Here is a 17623-nt window from a genome sequence, read left to right as displayed (position 1 = left end):
TTAGCATCTATAAGGAATCCAGATTGTGCATAAAAAGTTTTGTAGTCAAACCAAACTCGACCGCCACTTCGACTCTAAATCTTATCGAATCTTCTCAAAATTACTATTCTTCTTCTAAGATGCTTCAGTTTGTAATCATTGTACATGATGAAATGTGCAAAACCTTCTCAATTTTTTTCCATAGCCTCCACGTATTATATCATCACATCATGACAAATCTCATGATTTTCAGACTTTTCTTGTTTTTTTTACAATTTAAAAATACTACTGCCACACGTTCATGGTCGTGTTTCTTGAACAAGATGTTCGAAATTTCTTTTCATTTCATGGGTCAGGTCTCAAATTGGGCCAAATAACATGAATATCATTTTTCTACTCATTTTGTTCCATAATTTGAATCACTTGCAGTTCAAATTTGACTTATACCAAAAATTTCCTTGAAATGCAATTAATTAAATAAATATAGCAAATAAATCCAAAAATATACCAAATTTTAACATGGAGTACCACATGTTGTATGTAGAGAGTAGAAAAAATTTCGTGGTGAAAAGAGGAAAAAAATTATTTTTTTGCCGAGTGTCAAAAAAAACACTCGGCAAACCCCCCTCTTTGCCGAGTGTCTTTTTTGACACTCGGCAAACTCCCCTCTTTGCCGAGTGTTTTTTTTTTGACACTCGGCAAAGAGGGGGCTTTGCCGAGTGTTTTTTATTTGACACTCGGCAAAGTCCCGATTTGCCGAGTGTTTTTTTTTTGCCGAGTGTTTTTGGCTTGGCACTCGGCGAAGAGCTTGTTTGCCGAGTGTCCGAAAAAAAACATTCGGCAAAAAGAAAACACTCGGCAAATTTAAGGTTCCCGTAGTGAGTCTAAGACAATGCAGTACGTGGTTTCTACAGTACAATGCTCTAGCTACAACAGCAGTGCTACTGATGAATAAAATCTGTAGTGAAACATTGATGAAGCGGCTTGCTCGGGCCTCTCGGTGTAAGAATCAGGAGCCCCCCGCCTCTTCGTTGCCGAAGCTTAGAGCCTTGCGAATCAGACCGAGGATCTTGAACGTCGCCTGTTCGCGGCCTGCTGAGAGCCTCACCATTGCCTTTGGCAAGCATATGGTCCGAACTGATCGCATCCATACTCATGCTCATGCATGCCATCTCTCTCTTCGAGCAGACGATCACACAGCAGAGAGCGCGCTACTGAGCTCGTCAGGTTTCGGTCCTTCGCTCGTGGTCTTTTCTCATCTCCAGAAGCTCCATGGAGGCTCTGGTTTCTTGTCTTCTTTTTTGCGGGCAGTTCTGGGCGCTGAATCTGATGCCTCTATTTGTTGCGTGTTGCCCGTATTTGATCTGACAGTATAGCAGCGAGTGTGGCTGTGACCGAACTGCTCGTCGTTCGCCGACGGTAATGGACGCAGAGGAGCTCCTGAAGAGGATACGGGAGCTGGAGGAGGGCCAGGCGGAGCTCAAGCGGGAGGTGTCGGAGCTCCTGACGACGACGAAGACGGAGCGCCGCGGCGGCGGCGCGCAGTGGCAGCCCAGTCCCAGCTCCTCCTCGCGGCGCCGCCTCCCGCCGCCTCTCTTGGGCCGCGCCGGGCTGTCCCGCCGGCACCACGCGATGGTCATGCAGTCGCTGGGGCAGGCCGTGCACATCCTTGACCTCCAGGGGAAGGTCCTCTACTCGCAACTTTTTTTGTTCTTTACTTTTATTTGGGCCGGTTTGGTTGTTCTTGTGCTTGCATGCCTTATTACTTATTAGCATCAAGTTTTTTTTGGACATGCTGGGAAAATGTTACACAGCTAAAGGTTCCGAGATGAATACGCAGAGAACATGCGTATATAAGTAGCTGTGGGATTTTTTTTATTTTTTAGTACTGATTAATACTGTATTTATAGCTAAAAATATACTCTTAAACTACCAAATTCAAAAAAAAATTATAGTCATCATCCAATGCGAGGATGAAATTCATCCAATTGTTGGACGAAAATAGTTATTATTTGTTTGATGGGCACTAATTTTGTCGGCCTAGGACGAAAATAGGTTTCATTGCGCCCGCTAGACAAAATTACTGAGTGAACTGTTAGTGTCAATTTAGATGTTAAATACATACGATTTTAGGGGTTATTAGAACACGTGTGTAAATAAAGTGATCTAATTAAGGTAACGTAAATCTCCTTTGTTGGTTAAGTACCTTGGTCACGTCCAATTGTGTGTAAACTCTTGCTGAATGAAATGCTTGTCTAGGTTAATTTTTCGAAAAAAATCTAATTAATGTAAGTAAACCAACATGCTTAGATACCATCTTCTAGCACCGTTATTGTTCCATTAGTTTGATATAATTTCATTAATTAGTAAACTATCACTTTTGGTGTACAAATTAAACACATGCTTATGTCTTGGCAATGTACTACTCTAAATCCTAACCTAGCTAACATGCTATTAATAGCATATTGTTTTGAATGAACATGCACGAAATTGTGCCTATTTCATTGGTAGCTACCAAAAACATATCAAACTAGTGATACTACAAGATGTAATTTACACGTATAATTCATACTCTTGATCATGTTTTTGGTGATATGCAATCTAGGAATCGACATGCCGAGCATCTGTACGGCTATTCCGCATCAGAAGCAATTGGTCGTGAGGTCACGGAACTGCTGGTGCATTCAGACGACATTGGCCCAGCGATTAACATCATCGGGAGCATATTCACAGGGAAATGCTGGCGAGGAAAGTTTCCAGTTAAAAATAAGTCGGTAGAGCGGTTTTCTATCATCACCAACGGCACTCCTTTGTGTTTGAGCGTGAATGTAAACGAGAGACAATTGAGAGGGAAAGATCAAACTTTATTCAAACTGATAGTATCCATTTATACAAGATGTGGGGGGTGCCTCGGATGGACGCGATGGAAACCGTTACGTCCTCCTGTGCCGACGCCGGTTGTGGTAACCGCCATCGTGCGGATGGATGAGATCATCCATTAGTTTTGTAACACTTTGTATGATGATGATTTTACCATGATCGGCCTCATCTGTCTCTCGGAAGATACACGGACATTGCAGGAGATCATAAGCCATGCCACGACCTTGGGATATTATTATTACCCAATTACTTAATTTCTTGTACATAGGGAAATTGCGGCGCTTCTTGAAATTAAGTTCAATAAAGTGCCGACACTGATCAGTCTAAAAGCGATTGCTGAATAAGGCAGGTTTCTTTGAATCCCATCATCCAAAAATCTTCTCAGTCATGAGTGAGATAAATAAACATCTTTAGTACTTGGCCACACTTACCTGAGGTTTTATGGGCAAGAGGAAGGAGAGAGAGGCATTATTAATTTTGTTTAACTGAAGTGGTTCATGTGATCAACCAAAAAAACGTTTTCAACAAATTAATTCAATCCAGTCGGTCGATGAAATTATCATATTTTCATTTACTGGGTAAACGAATACTGTTATTGGACGAAAATAGGGATTTTGTCTACCTAATAAACGATTGGGTTAGAGCAACTCCAAGAGTACCTCAAAAAATTCTTCCCCCAAACTATGTATTGGAGGTTCTCCAAAAAAAATTTCCCCCAAAAATATATCAATCCACAGCAGATCGCTAATAAATTGTCCCCAATATTTCAAAACAGGCCACGTCATTATATTGGGCCCATCAGAAGGGACACGCGGGCGTGCGGGAATTAGGATTGGGGAGGAACGCCAACGCTAAAATATACGCGGTGGCAGGCTGTTTTTTAGCGTCGCTAAAAAATTGAGGAAGGTTTGGGTGGACTGTTGGAGTTTATTTTTTCTCTTTTTCTCCCTTAAAAGTATATTGGGAGTAAGATCAGCAGTCTTTTGGAGTTGCTCTCTTGCATATATATATATATATATATATATATATATATATATATATATAATTTGGCAAACCTAGGGTCTTAATTATAATTACGTTATTTTTAATATTAAAAAAATTCCCTTTTCTCCCATAGAAAACAGCGGGAGGTTTAATTAACGGGTATATTGTAAGGTCGAATTAAATATGATCTTTTGGCTTGGAAGTTCTACGAGATGGTGCGTCTACAGTATGTGCATGGGAAACAAAAGTACGTGGTGCGCATCATATCGTTGTGTCCTTGTGCATGCATCGAATAGCAAGGACCATGTGCAGGAGAGTCTCTACGTCCATGCACCGAATGAACAAATCCATAGCACTCTTTAAAAAAAATCATTGCACTCAAATTAAATAAGAGAGGGCGTGTATATGATAAAATAAAACAATGCACGCTTACTAGTGATGAAATAAACGAGCCAATGTGGCAAAGTTGTGCAAATAAAGCACACATAAAACACTGTTTTGTCGGATAAATTCAAAAGCAATGACAATGCAATCATGTAGCTTATACACATAAAAAGACTCTATATGTAGTACCCTTGAAACATATTTTATGACGAATTGAATGGAACTAATTATATATTAATGATTTTTCTATAAATTTGGTTAAAATTAGATAAGTTTTATTTAAAACAAAGCTAGGAATTATTATTTGAAAATGAGGGAGTACAGTGGTGACGGATGTGCAAGGGAGAACTTGTCTTCGGACTTGTGCCACTATGGAATGTCCATTTCTCACTCACATAGTTCTTTGTCATGGACCAAACTGCATGTCCCACAGTTCTTTGTTTAAATTTTCGTGCATCGACGCAAGTACAATGAAACCGAGCTACCTTAACAAAGGAGCTCCATACCCGACGAGGAGAGGCCAGCTAGTTTCCTTGCATGCAGTTCGTCGCGCTACACAGCAAGCAATGCAAGGATCCAAGCCGGCAAGCGGCAAGCAGGATCTGAATTGATCTCTGCTCGTATCCCGTGATCCCATCTCATGCTGCCATGCACATGACGATGACGTACCATCTTCCAGTCCGGATTATGTCAGGCATGAGCGAAGGTTTTGGCCTTTCGCCTCCTATAATCTTTTCTCATCTTCTATTCTCCGTACACTCCATGGCAGTTCTGTTTCCTTCTTCTATCTTCTTTGGGTCTCTTGCCGCTGATGGATGCCATGCCACTATATTTGTTTGCCATTTGTTCCAGCAGTGAGTGACCTGACCGATCGACCTCGTCGTTCGCCGGCGATGGACGAGGAAGAGATCATGAAGAAGATACGGGCGCTGGAGGAGGGCCATGCGGAGCTCAGGCGAGAGGTGTCCAAGCTCCACCAGCAACTGCAGACGGAGCGCCGCGGCGGCGCGCAGTGCCAGCAGCTCGCCGTCCCTTCGCCGCGCCGCCGCCCAGCCGGGCTGTCCCGCCGGCACCACTCGATGGTCATGGAGTCGCTGGGGCAGGCCGTGCACGTCCTCGACCTCCATGGGAAGATCCTCTACTGGTAATTAAGCTTCCTAGCTACCGATCGATGCGTCTCGCGATCACACACGATGATTCTCGACATGAACTTGATCAAAGTTTGGTCGATTCTCTTCTATGTCACCTAGCAGGAGCCGGAACGCCGAGCATCTGTACGGCTATGCTTCAGCAGAAGCGGTTGGTCAGGACATCACGAGACTGATCGTCCATCCTGATGACATCCCTGCGTTGAACAGCATCATCAGGAACATATTCAAGGGGAAATGCTGGAGGGGCAACTTCCCTGTGAAGAAGAAGTCAGGGGAGAGGTTCTTCGTGGTCGCCGACGCCACTCCTCTGCACGACGACGACGACGATGGCAGCTTGATGGGCCTCGTCTGTCTCTCAGAAGACACACAGACATTGAAGGAGCTAATCGGTCCTTCAAACTCAGAAGGGCATTGACATGGCAAGCAGCATATTACTTTTTTTTTAACGAACCAGGCAGAAGAGTTGCCGATTATATTAAAAAGAAGAAGAAATTCAGATTGGGCAAGCAACATATTAATATTACTGATGAGGAGAAGATTCGATGGCTTATAATTAATTGCTTAAGAAATTAAAGAAGGTTCTCTGGTTAAACAGAGATTAAGTTCAGATTGAAATATTCTTTTCTGGTTTTCTTCTTAAGCTACGTCATAGTGTATTTTTTTAGAATAGCAATACATGTTTCAGAGGTTGTATTACAAGTAGGGCTCTAGCCAAGCAGAGTTTATGTAACCATGTTGTATGGATTGGACAATGCAGACACAGAGTTAACGCATTCTTTTTTGACAGACAAGAACTTTGAAAGGCTTAAGTTTAAAACATGAGACGGCTGGGTGACAACTCACAAGCTGGTTACAACAGGCGCAGCCAAACGTATACGTTAGGCCCTGCCTGAGTGTTAAGTTCAACATGTAAAGGCTCAAATTTTGCATTATAATCTGCTGAAGATGATGAAGTAAGGAACACACCATGAACAGACGACATACCACTTGTTGTATCAGGACTGCTTTTAAATCCATTTTCGTTTTCAATACACGGCGTGTCAAAGTGAGTGCAGCAAAACCACCAGCGCATGATGATCCATCGAACCTGTCCCCTGCTCCTTCTTGTTCTTCCTTCTCTGTTCCTACATTTTTTTTCTTAAAGAAAGCAAGCACAATGATGTAACATGTAATAACCATTGAGTTTCATGAGTTCTACTGCCATCTAGTACCTAACCTACTAGAAATTGACTAAAACACTGGCATCAACTGGAACATCTAGTCACGCAAAGAAGGGGGGAAAATCGAGGACTCCAATCATCTCCTCAATTGCAAGCTTAAGAACCCCCAACAACAACAACAAAAACCAACCGAATGCCAAGGCACACATTTTCAGCAGGAACGAACAGCAACACACCCCATGGCGCCCTGAGCAATGAATCGAAATCCCACCATCGACCAAGGCTGCAGCCTGCAGACTGGCTGGCTTCGTCTGAGGCAAGAAGGAATGAGCAGAGCAGAGGAGGGTGGTGGCTGTGACTGAGATGGGGGTCAGGGCAGGCAGACGAAATAATTTCTCGCCGTTTGGGCTGGGCGGCGGAGTGGCCTTTTCCGGCCCGCTGTCCGTCAGACAGGAGGAACCAACCGAGCGAACGCCGCCGGCGACGAGGCCCCGTCCGCCCGCGCGCGCCCCGAGCTGCTTCCCCTCCTCGGAGTCAATAATGGCGAGCCACACCTTCGCCTCCACCTCCTCGGCGCCGCCGAGACCCGTCGTGCTCCTGCGTGCACTCCTCCATCTCCGCCCCGACGCGCATGCCCCGCGCCGCCATCAGGAACACTTTGTTCATGAGTTCATCAGCTGCTCTGCGCGCAGCGGCTAGCACAGCATAGGGACGCCCTCAGTGATGGCCTCGAGCGCGGAGTTCCACCCGCAGCGCGTCACGAACGCGGCGGACAACGGGTGCTGGAGGATGTCCGCTGCCTGCGGCGCCCATGATCTCAAATTCTCACGACGACGAGGTCACGGTCCTTGGTCTGCTGTGGGTGCAGGAACACCTCCGGCAGCAGCGCGTCGAGGTCATGGTCACCGGTGCCGGCCGGCGGCGTGCGGATGGCCCAGAGGATGAGAGGAACCGGTGCCCAGACTTGTCCAAGCCCGCGGCGATCTCCTTGAGCTACTCCGCGCCGGGTGCGCGCCCCTGCTCCCGAAACAGAGGAAGACGACGCTGCGCTCCGGCCTCCGGCCGCGCGTCGAGCCACGCCAGGCGGCCCGAACGTGTTCACCAGGTGTCCAGGACACCCCTGGTGCCCGTGCAGCGCGCCCAGACGTCCGCCATGGCCCTGCACCGCTCGTCCTCCGGGTGCTCCTCCAGCAGGCTCACGTTCACTGGGGGTCCAAACAAGCCATCTCCAAAAAAATATCTGCAAAAATTCGCCAGCGCAGTCAGTGCAGGGCCTCGCCAAGTCGCCATCATCCAAAGTTCCAGTCTAGGAGATTCACAAGAAGCAGCAGTAGAATTAGGGAAAAAAACACAATTGGCGCGTTGGTCGCTGTCTGAAACTGCTACTGTCCTCCCTGTGACGCCTTGGCTTGAATCCAATCAGCATTTTGTGGCCTTGGAGTGCATCGATCCATGCTCCAAGTCTCCAGCTCTGTGGTTCCTTCCATCCATGTGCTTGTGAGTGTGAGTAGGGACTACTGCCATACACGTTCAGACGTTCTTGGTGAAGGAAAAACTCCATGACAAACCCGACGACCTGTGGAAGAAGGAGATGAGCTTGTGTTGGAGCAGAGTGCGCGCGCTTTTCTGTCAGTGTGGAAGAAGCTGCTGACTTCTGAGCATGACATAACAGAGGAAAGTGCAATTATTATACACAATGCTTCTTCAACTTTTTTCAGTCTAAAAAGCACGGAGACACGTCGTTTGTGGAGGATGATCTTAGCTTTGTGGCGGTGGGGCATGATCGAGTGACTTTTGGCCTTGAGAAAGCTATGCTACTAAAGCAATATTTGCAGGGTCAAAGTCTCAAAAAGGAGCATCTTGCCACACGTCTGCCTCAGAGTCTCAACTCTCCAATCCCAGTCATGAAAGCAAGAGTGCAAGACTACACCATCCGTTCGTTTTCACTAGAGGAAAAGCTACTGGGTTTGGTCTTTCTTCCCGACCGGAAAAGGTACGGTCTGCGTGAAGTTGAACGCACAGTGAAGAAAAAAGGAGAATACACCCATGTTTGAGTAATTTTTGACGGCTGATATTTTACCAACGAACACCTTCAAGCATAAGGATTCAGGCTGTTAAGGTGCATAGCCAGTCAACCAAACAAGTGCATCTTGCGTTGGGAACTTAGGGTATATTTGGTTGTGCATTCAACCTGCCTGCCTTGCTTTGCCAAACGAGTCTCCGGTCGGTCGCGGAGAGAGCTCAGCTGCTTCAGGACCCGAAGCGATACGGAACCAAACACGGTGATCTGCTCTGATTTTCGTACGAAAAAGACGAGCACCGCGAGCCAGCGGAACCAAACACGCCCTTAAATACCCAACCAAACATGCTCTATATCTCATAAAAAAGTATGTCCACAAATGGTTTTTAATAACGAACTAAATATTGTAAAAATATTAGTGGTCAAAGTTTTAAAATGGAAGATTATACCAAATTTGTCAAATCATTGTTCGAACTTTTTTTTGTCAAATTACCTGAAATCATAACAAATTGCTAAATGGGCAAAAATGCCGGGACAGGGATACCCTAGTCTCCGAGACGTGGAAGCGTCAAGCTCTGTCACCAACCCTCCGATATGGATGCGTTTAATAAAGATGCCCCGCGCCGCGCCAACCCCATGTCGCCTCACCATCCCCTGCCCCTCCTCTTGTTCGCAAGCGCGCCCCCCGGGCCCCGGCTGGCTGGCTGTTAGGCTTGGCAGCTTGTTCGCCTCCCACAGCCGCACGCGCACCACGCGGAGTGAAGCTGCGCGCGGTTGCAGGGGCGCCGGCGCGGGACAGAGAAGGCGCGCGCGGGGTATAGCAAGGGCGAGCTGCTGATCATCAAGTGATCAATGGCGCCGCCGCCTGCGGATGAGGGCGGCGCCGGCACAGGTGGCCGGTGCGGCGGCGGCGCGCGGTGGGTGCTGGTGGGCCTGGCGCTGGGGCAGTTCGTCTCGCTGCTCATCACCTCCACCGGCTTCGCCTCCTCCGAGCTCGCCCGCCGAGGTGCGTACCCTCCGTACCACACTAGATTGGTTTGCTTGAAAAAAAAGTTTGGATTTTTTATCGCGCTTTTTTGAGTTTTGACTCTTCCTGCGGTGCGGCGATCGAGCACGGCATCATTTGCCGCCTTGCGTGCGTTCTTGACTCGCGCCGCTTTTGCTCGACAGAGAATACCGATTTTTGTGGCCTTTGGATTTAACAACATCAGGCTTGCCTTTCCAGTACTCACGCAGCATCTGATGTGCTCTTCTCTGCTAATCTGTTTTTAATTTGATCCCTACTACTCTTCAAGAATCATTAGGGTAAAAAGTTCAGTTTTTGCTTCAGTTCGGATGCATTTCAATCTTTTTCAGAGTGGTTCTCGAGATACTTCCTAGTTGGCTGACAGGCTCTGCAACATATTTAACTTAATTTCAGGTGTCAACGCGCCAACATCGCAGTCGCTCCTGAACTACATCCTCCTCGCCCTCGTCTACGGCAGCGTCCTCCTCTACCGCAGGCAGCCACTCACGGTATGCTTCTTGCATCCTTTACGTCAGAAAATGAACTGTCAGGTCAGAAAGTTCATTCATGCACGGAAAATAAAATGTTCAGTGACGTAAAGGACCTGTAGATTCCTGTTCTTGGCCATTTGCGGCTGGCTTCTCCAGCACATGGCCAGCCTTTTATTTTGACCAGTTGGTGGCATTGTTTGGATTGCTGTCCTCCTCCCTGCACCGTTGAAGCTTGCCGCCTACAGGGTTTGACATATCCTATCTTATCGCTGCCTGCATGCCTCTTTATCATCTACGGCGCAGGACACGAGCACAGCAGGACTGATGCCTATTCTGATTCTGTTTCCCCCTTATTAGGAGCTGTCACCAAACACTCAATAGTTAAATGAAATTGGCACAACACAAACCCATGCTGCTGGTTCATGAAAAAGTTACAATTCTGTTTTTATTTAGGTAGAGCTTGGTTAGGCTGTTTTCTTTTGGTGGGCACAAAGTACATAATGTCAAAATTCTACTCATTCCTTTTAGCTGAATTCTACCCTTTTTCGAAACCTTTGTTTTTTTTTTGTGCAGATAAAATGGTACTATTATTTGATCCTTGGAATAATCGACGTGGAAGCTAATTATATCGGTATGTAGGTACATGGCAAAAATTAAGACGTTGCCGTTTCTGTTGGTTCTATCATTTGAATTGTTTTTTTTTGTTTGTTCCTGCAGTTGTGAAGTCATACCAGTACACATCTTTGACAAGCGTGATGCTGCTGGACTGCTGGTCGATTCCATGTGTCATTGTTCTTACTTGGATATTTCTCAAGACCAAGTACGGGCTCAGGAAGTTCTTTGGCGTGGGAGTTTGTGTGGCTGGCCTTATACTGGTTGTATTTTCAGATGTCCATGCCTCTGACCGAGCTAGTAAGAATATGCTTCTCCCAAGCTATTTTGAGTCCCATTCAATATAACAATATATAGATTTTCTTTCAGCAAATAGTTTCATAAACTCTGTCCTGGACATAGTAAAATTGTTCGATTTTTGTCCTTAAAATTCAAGAGCATAACATCTATTACGTTCTGAAATGCCTCGCAGAAGGACCTAACCCTCTCAAGGGTGATTTGCTTGTCATTCTTGGTTCCATGCTTTATGCTTGCAGTAATGTTACCGAGGTAACCAGCAACTCTTGAGAACCCTTAACAGATCACTTCATTTTACTTGCATGGAACAATTTTGTTTTCAGTTGGCTGTATTGTAAAATCAACCTTGCTGAAAGCATGTGCCAATTTTCTTACTGAAATTTCAGGAGTATGTGATCAAGAAAAGCAACAGGGTGGAGTTGATGGCAATGCTTGGGCTTTTTGGAGCAATTGTTGGTGGTATACAAATGTATCCTTGGGAAATAATCCATCTTTGTATCTTGGATCATATTCTATACTCTCCTCCCGTCCAAAGAAATTTCTATATTGTTCTTTCCTTGACATTGCTACAGAAGTATACTCGAGAGAAAAGAACTTCATTCGGTTACATGGAATGCTGGTGCTGTAAGTATCTGTTCCCATCCTTCCCAGCGCTTGTACAAATGGCAACCATACTTCTTGAGCAGTAGTAGCCCCTTTAGCCTTTGTAGAACACATTAATGTCAAACATTCTGATTTAGGTCTTAAAACTCTGTCTGGTATAAATTCTAGACTAGTTTTCTTCTACTATTATCTGGAGAATTTATGATCCTTTCTCATGAGCCTTTCTATTGTTTCAGGTGCTCCCTTTTCTAGGATTCGCGGTAGCCATGTTCCTGTTCTACTCAACTGTGCCCACAGTATTGAAGGTGCTGCAGGATTGCTGAGCTTTAACTGATGGTCCTAATTACTAGCATGTTTTTTTAAGAATTTCTGACGAGCTTGCAAATCTCTGTTCCCTTGCATGCCACAGATATGTGGAGCAACCATGCTGAACCTCTCGCTCCTAACTTCGGACATGTGGGCTGTTCTGATCCGCATCTTTGCTTACCATGAGAAGGTCTGTCCAATGCATTCCACTATGTGTTCAGACTTCCTGGCAGCAAAACTTATTTATGAGCAATACTTGAACTGTCAAAAAATGTACTCATGGGGCATGTTTACGCATGGCCAGGTCGACTGGATCTACTTCGTTGCTTTTGCCTGCACGGCGGCTGGCATCATCATCTATTCATACAAGTATGTCTCCTTTCCACCATGGTTTCAGCTATGGACGCATCCTGGTACACCTACAACATGGTTCTTGATCACTACTGAGACTGAGACATCTGGTATTCTGGTTGCATGCAGGGACTCCAAGGAAGCAGAGGAGACAGCACAGGTCGCTGGGGCCAGCTATGAGCAGGGCAAGGAGGGGGATGAAGAGGCTGGAGCGCACAACTCCGGTGAGGGCAGTGGCAGCTCGGTCCATAGCAAGGAAGTACCATCAGCTGCAGGGACATCCAGGAGGTTACTAGGTTAGCTGTGAGTTGTAGCACGCCTTGAATGGCGAATGCATATGGCACCGGGCGAATAGAAAGAGCCTGAGAGAGTGTAGGCTTGAGAGCAGCAAATGTATCAGAAACAATTTGACAAAGTGTAGCAGGACTTACTTTAGACTTGACAGAAGTGGTGGAATTTCCATAAACGAAGAACACCAACTGTCAGAAGTTTAGGCTGAGGCATTGCCGATTCTTCAAACTTAACTTGAAGATTTGACCTTATATAGCTCACCAATTTCCAGCACCGGCAGATTTACCAAATTCCTGCTATGAGAATGAGTATACTTCACAGTTAACTGGCCTGTCCAGAGAAAAATAGAGGTCAGATTTGGTAGTTTTCTGATGATTTCTACAGCATCTTACTCAGTGCATTGTTATGTCAACATGACTAGACTGCTGACAAAGTTCTCCACATTCACTAGAGTGCTTCACAAACTATTTGGGTAACTTGCTTAGACCCTAGAGCTATAGAGCTGAAGGATCTCAATGTGCTCCAGAGGTGACATACCATCCAAACAGCCATCTAACCCATCCTTGACCTCAGCACACATTGATAACGAGTGTATTGTCTGAGTTGAAGATGGCAAACTCAAGTTCCTCGGAATCACGCACTTCTGTTAATGCAAATAACATCTGGCCACAATTGGGTAAGCTTCTCGATCTCCTTCAGCATGAGCTTAGCTCGTGCAATTGGGTATGCAGCAGGGCCTTCAGTCTCCCAATCTCTTTTTGGCACTTTAATACCACAAAGATTCAACTGTCTTAACCAAATAGTGACCATAAGGCAGAAATGCAACCAGCATCTTCAATTACAACTCTTCTCTTCACAAAGAGTTCCTTTTGCTTGATCAGAGCTTGAAAATCATCAGAGGGTACTGCATGGAAGCTTTGGAATGGTTGATGGCAGCCTTGTCAGTGTTCGAGCTTTGACATGTTTCCAGGAAGAAGAATCTTCAGACCATATGTGTTTTCTAAATCCAGAACTTGAAGCAACCCCACCTTAGAAATCAATAATGGTTTCCACTTCCAAACACTGTCAAGGATCTTATGTGGGACAGATGTACTATATTTTCCAAGGCATTACTCTTCTTCTGCTACCTGCTCCAGCCAGTGATCCCAGGGAGATGGCACACTTCACTTTTGGTAACTTTAGGCTTCTTTTGCAAGTACCACCTACAGTGTTAATAACTTGAGTAAGCACAGCGTGCTTCTATATGATCAGTGCTGCTTGCTCAATGCTCAGACAAGTAGTTGCCACGCAAAATCAACTTATACTGCAAGATACATGAAATTGTCTAAATCACCTGAAAGAGGAGCTATCATTGCTCAAACAATTTCCTTTTTTAGGGGCAAAAAAAATAGGAACTGAAAATGGTTTAAGCTAAAGGGAAAAAAGAAATCCAAATCATGACACATGCTTCAGAGTTACCAAATATTTCAACAAAATATTAATTTACTATAGACCCTTTTCCAAATAATTTCGCTTTATCTTAGATCAATCATATGCTACATTTCATAGGATATCCATGTGAAACTTAGATAATCGATCCTAAGTGCTGATACCAAAATAAATATGGAAAACAATTCAAGTAGATTTGGTAAAACTTAATTATAGGTCCTTGTTGGGCATCTAACAATCTAGCTGTGGCACAAAGAAATGGCTCTTTTATTCGTTCACAGTAAAAAACTCCTTAGCAACCATGATCTCTGGGGCTAAAGGAATACACTCACTTTTTCTCAATTACATTCTGTATTCTACGATCATTTAGTGATTCATGGATATCAAAATCCCTTTTAAGTTACTGAGAAGAGTCTCTCAGCTCCAAACAGCCAACGAGGTAGCCTTTCAGGTTTAGAATTAAGACGTAAAGCCTTGTATTATTCTCCTCGCCTCCAAACACGTCACTGAGGTTACCAGAATTTTTTTTGCGGTTCAAACACAAGATGAGAACGTTTTTGGTCTATCTGGGGTGCAAATGTGATACAATAGCCTGTAACTTTGATCAGGGCATTACCACTAGTAGATTGATAGGGAAAAAAATTGGGTGTTCACTTGAACCCCCATGACACTCCAAGCTATGCCCCTGCTCCTTTTCAACCCTTCAACTGGTTAAAATGCAGCAAAATGACTCATCAAGTCATCATTGTTATCTAGGTACTGTTGTCCCACTATCATCCTATACAGGATAGACTGCCTTTTTCACTGCTTTCTACACCGGACAGCAAAGATTGGCATCTATCATAGAAACCGGACGGCAAAGATTGGCATCTATCTAGCTTTCAAAAAAAAAAAAAAAAAGATCGGCATCTGTCATAGTCATTTGACAGTGAGCTAACACCAGAAACCATGAAGCACGGCCCAGAAAAACAACTCTTCGGCATGCCTACACCGCATCATAATGACAGAGACACCCTGAAGTCAATTGTCCTAAGCATAGCCTTTATTGGGGATAGATCAACAATGACGCCCATCAAAACATACCTGAAAGCTGAACAGGTGGACATTCAAAATCGATCATTTGATCATCATGTCGACATTGCACAATGAAGCATAGCATGGAAACAAAAATTTGTTTCTAGCTTGCAAAGTGGGTACTCTAGGAGTCACAATTATTACATATTTTCAAGGAAAGGACGTTTCCACGTTTCCATCAAATAAGCTAGTTGAGCAAATGCGCTGTGTTCTACATTCTGCAATTCCCTGAAATACCTGAGCATTCGTAGAGGAAATGCAACTGCAGCCTAAAAACTCTACATTGCTATGTAACCAGATCCAGATCCAAACAACATCTGTGGCAGCGGCACCAACTATCTCCACCAAATTGAATGCAGAAGTTGCAGTATTTACCTCAGCTTCTGAAGGAGCTCCATGGCGTGCTCCCAGACGGCAGCGGCGCCAGCCGCAACATTGAACTTTGAGGCAGCTCCCGAGGAGGACGACAGCGTGGTGGTCGGGTATGCAGGGCTTGACGAAGGCGCGATCGGTCACCGCTGTGGCCACTGCGTCATTTTCGGAGCCTCGAGAACCTTACCCAATCCCGGCCGCCGGCCGCCACCGGAGGGCGCGGGGCATGGAGGCGGAGGGAGGGGACTGAGGCTAGGAGTGGGAGCACGAGCACAACCACGAATATTGCTTGGCGCAACTACGGGTTCCTCCTGCGCCACCCGCCGCCGCTTGCCGGCAGGTACAGGTCGCCGGCGGTGGACGGGAGGGGACTGCGGACCGTCACGAAGGGGAGAAAGGCACGATGTAGGGACGAAAACGGACGGACAAAATACCGTTCCCGCCCGCCCGCTTTTCTGTATTTGTCCCGTATTTTTAGCTATGCGAAAATAGGATGGGATACGGTTGAGGATACCACGTCCGTATTTGTTTTAAACCCGTTTCTAATTTATCGGGATAGGCCCCATTGCCCCTCAGGTCTTAGGTGTTCGGACCAAGGGGCGAGGAGTGACCGAGCGAGGACGTAAAAACGTCGCCGGCGCTGGAGAAGCTATGCTTGGGCTTGGGCTGGTTGTTGCCAGCACTCCCGCCGAACTAGTACTACTACTGCCTTGTAGTCTTTACTTTTAAATGAAACTGCCTTGTAGTCTTGATTTTAAATGCAACAGATCAAACGATAAACAACAAATTTTTGTGTCATATATCCTGTGCCTACTGGAATTTGGAAACAATAGCGGCAGGGACATGAATGTAGTTTTGAATAGACATGAGAAGAAACTAGAACAGTATTACCTGGACAAGTACTTTTTTAAAAAAAATATATATTAGGACAATACAGCTCAGGGTACAAAGAAACAAACTTTTGTTTCATTTCTCATATGATCTTCTGCGATTTGGAAGAAAAAACCATTGATGATAACAAGCATGACAACCAACAGCGACAGACGAGAAAGGTGGATTGTCAATGCAGACCTGTTTGGATCATTCAGTAGCCAATCTTCAGTTCAGACCTGTTTGGATTGTCAGCAAGGTGGGTAAAAATTGTTCCATGAATGGCCGGTCCTTCTAAAAAAATTGGTCCAAGTAAAGGTCCATATCCCACTAGTATTTCCGCTCCGCTGCAATACAAACCATTAAGCAGGACTTCCTTGAGACTCGACAGGAACAGAATTTCAGTAAACCAAGAGGAGTCTGTAAGACTGTAACTCACTAACAGTTAATCATCAGAATTCAAAAGCTTGAGGTGAGGCATTGCTAATTTCTTTAACTTGGTGATTTGACATTGTATAGGCCCCCAATTGGAGCACTGTTGGATGCATCTTTGGCCTCGAAATGCAATGATAAGGACCACAAGTGTCTGTGGTTTGCGATGGCAGACTCAAAAACCTTGCAGACTTGCAGTTATTCTTGTCAATGCCAGTAATTCCTAGCTTGTGCAATTGAGTAATTCGATCTCCTTCAGCATGGTCTTACCTCGTGCAATATTGACAACATTCAGTCTACCAATCACTCTTGGCACTTTAACACCACGTGTCCAACCCTCCTAACGAATCAGTGACCGTAAGACACAGAAATGCATCCAACATCTTCAAATCCAACTCTCTTCCTTCGTAAATACTCCCTCCATCCCAAATTACTATTCGTTTTGACTTTTCTAGATGCATAGCTTTTTCTATGTATCTAGATATAATATATATTTAGGTGCATAACAAAAGCCATGTACTTAGAAAAACCAAAACGAATAGTAATTTGGGACGGAGGGAGCAGTTCATTTGCTTGAGCAGAGTTTGAAAACCATTGAAGTCAGGCATACTAATACGCTGCCATCCTCATCACATTCTGGGACACCGACCTTGTTCTCATGGTATTTCCAACTGTTGTTGGACAATCATCCTATACAGGATAGGCGCAGCTTTTTTCACTACCAGACAGCAAAGATCGTAAAAATGAGCTGCCACCAGAAAACACGCAGCACGACCCGGAGAAACAGGTCTTCCACCCTGAGAAGAGAATTGTCCTCACTCACCAGTACCCATAGCCTGTATTGGGATAGATCATCCCTGTCACCCATTGAAACATACTGAAAGCAAACAAGTGACAGTTAAAATCGATCGTTCGATCATCATCTCCACATT

General features: G+C 45.1%; 1 protein-coding gene and 1 long non-coding RNA gene across 4 annotated transcripts; one reads left to right on the top strand and one right to left on the bottom strand.

Moving 5' to 3' along the window:
- Window positions 1-9212: 9212 nt before the first annotated feature.
- Window positions 9213-12798, top strand: LOC101785833 (solute carrier family 35 member F1). The gene is made up of 11 exons (XM_004974006.3): window positions 9213-9564; window positions 9979-10073; window positions 10629-10686; window positions 10773-10967; window positions 11140-11216; window positions 11351-11433; window positions 11537-11588; window positions 11804-11872; window positions 11977-12063; window positions 12178-12242; window positions 12354-12798. The coding sequence occupies exons 1-11, from the start codon at window positions 9411-9413 to the stop codon at window positions 12523-12525; spliced, it is 1107 nt and encodes a 368-aa protein (XP_004974063.1). The 5' UTR covers window positions 9213-9410; the 3' UTR covers window positions 12526-12798.
- On the bottom strand, window positions 12352-16011 carry LOC111257541. Of its 3 annotated transcripts, none has more exons than XR_002678012.1 (3): window positions 15393-16011; window positions 12656-15033; window positions 12352-12493 (listed from the first exon to the last, which is right to left on the bottom strand). It is a non-coding gene; the product is annotated as an uncharacterized LOC111257541 (long non-coding RNA). The 3 variants fall into 3 exon arrangements; XR_002678011.1 differs by having other exon boundaries at window positions 12656-13818; XR_002678013.1 differs by having other exon boundaries at window positions 12656-13717.
- Between the last annotated feature and the right edge of the window lie 1612 nt (window positions 16012-17623).

Source organism: Setaria italica, chromosome VI (assembly GCF_000263155.2).
Source record: "Setaria italica strain Yugu1 chromosome VI, Setaria_italica_v2.0, whole genome shotgun sequence".
NCBI lineage: Eukaryota > Viridiplantae > Streptophyta > Magnoliopsida > Poales > Poaceae > Setaria > Setaria italica.
This window is presented reverse-complemented; position numbering and strand designations above follow the sequence as displayed.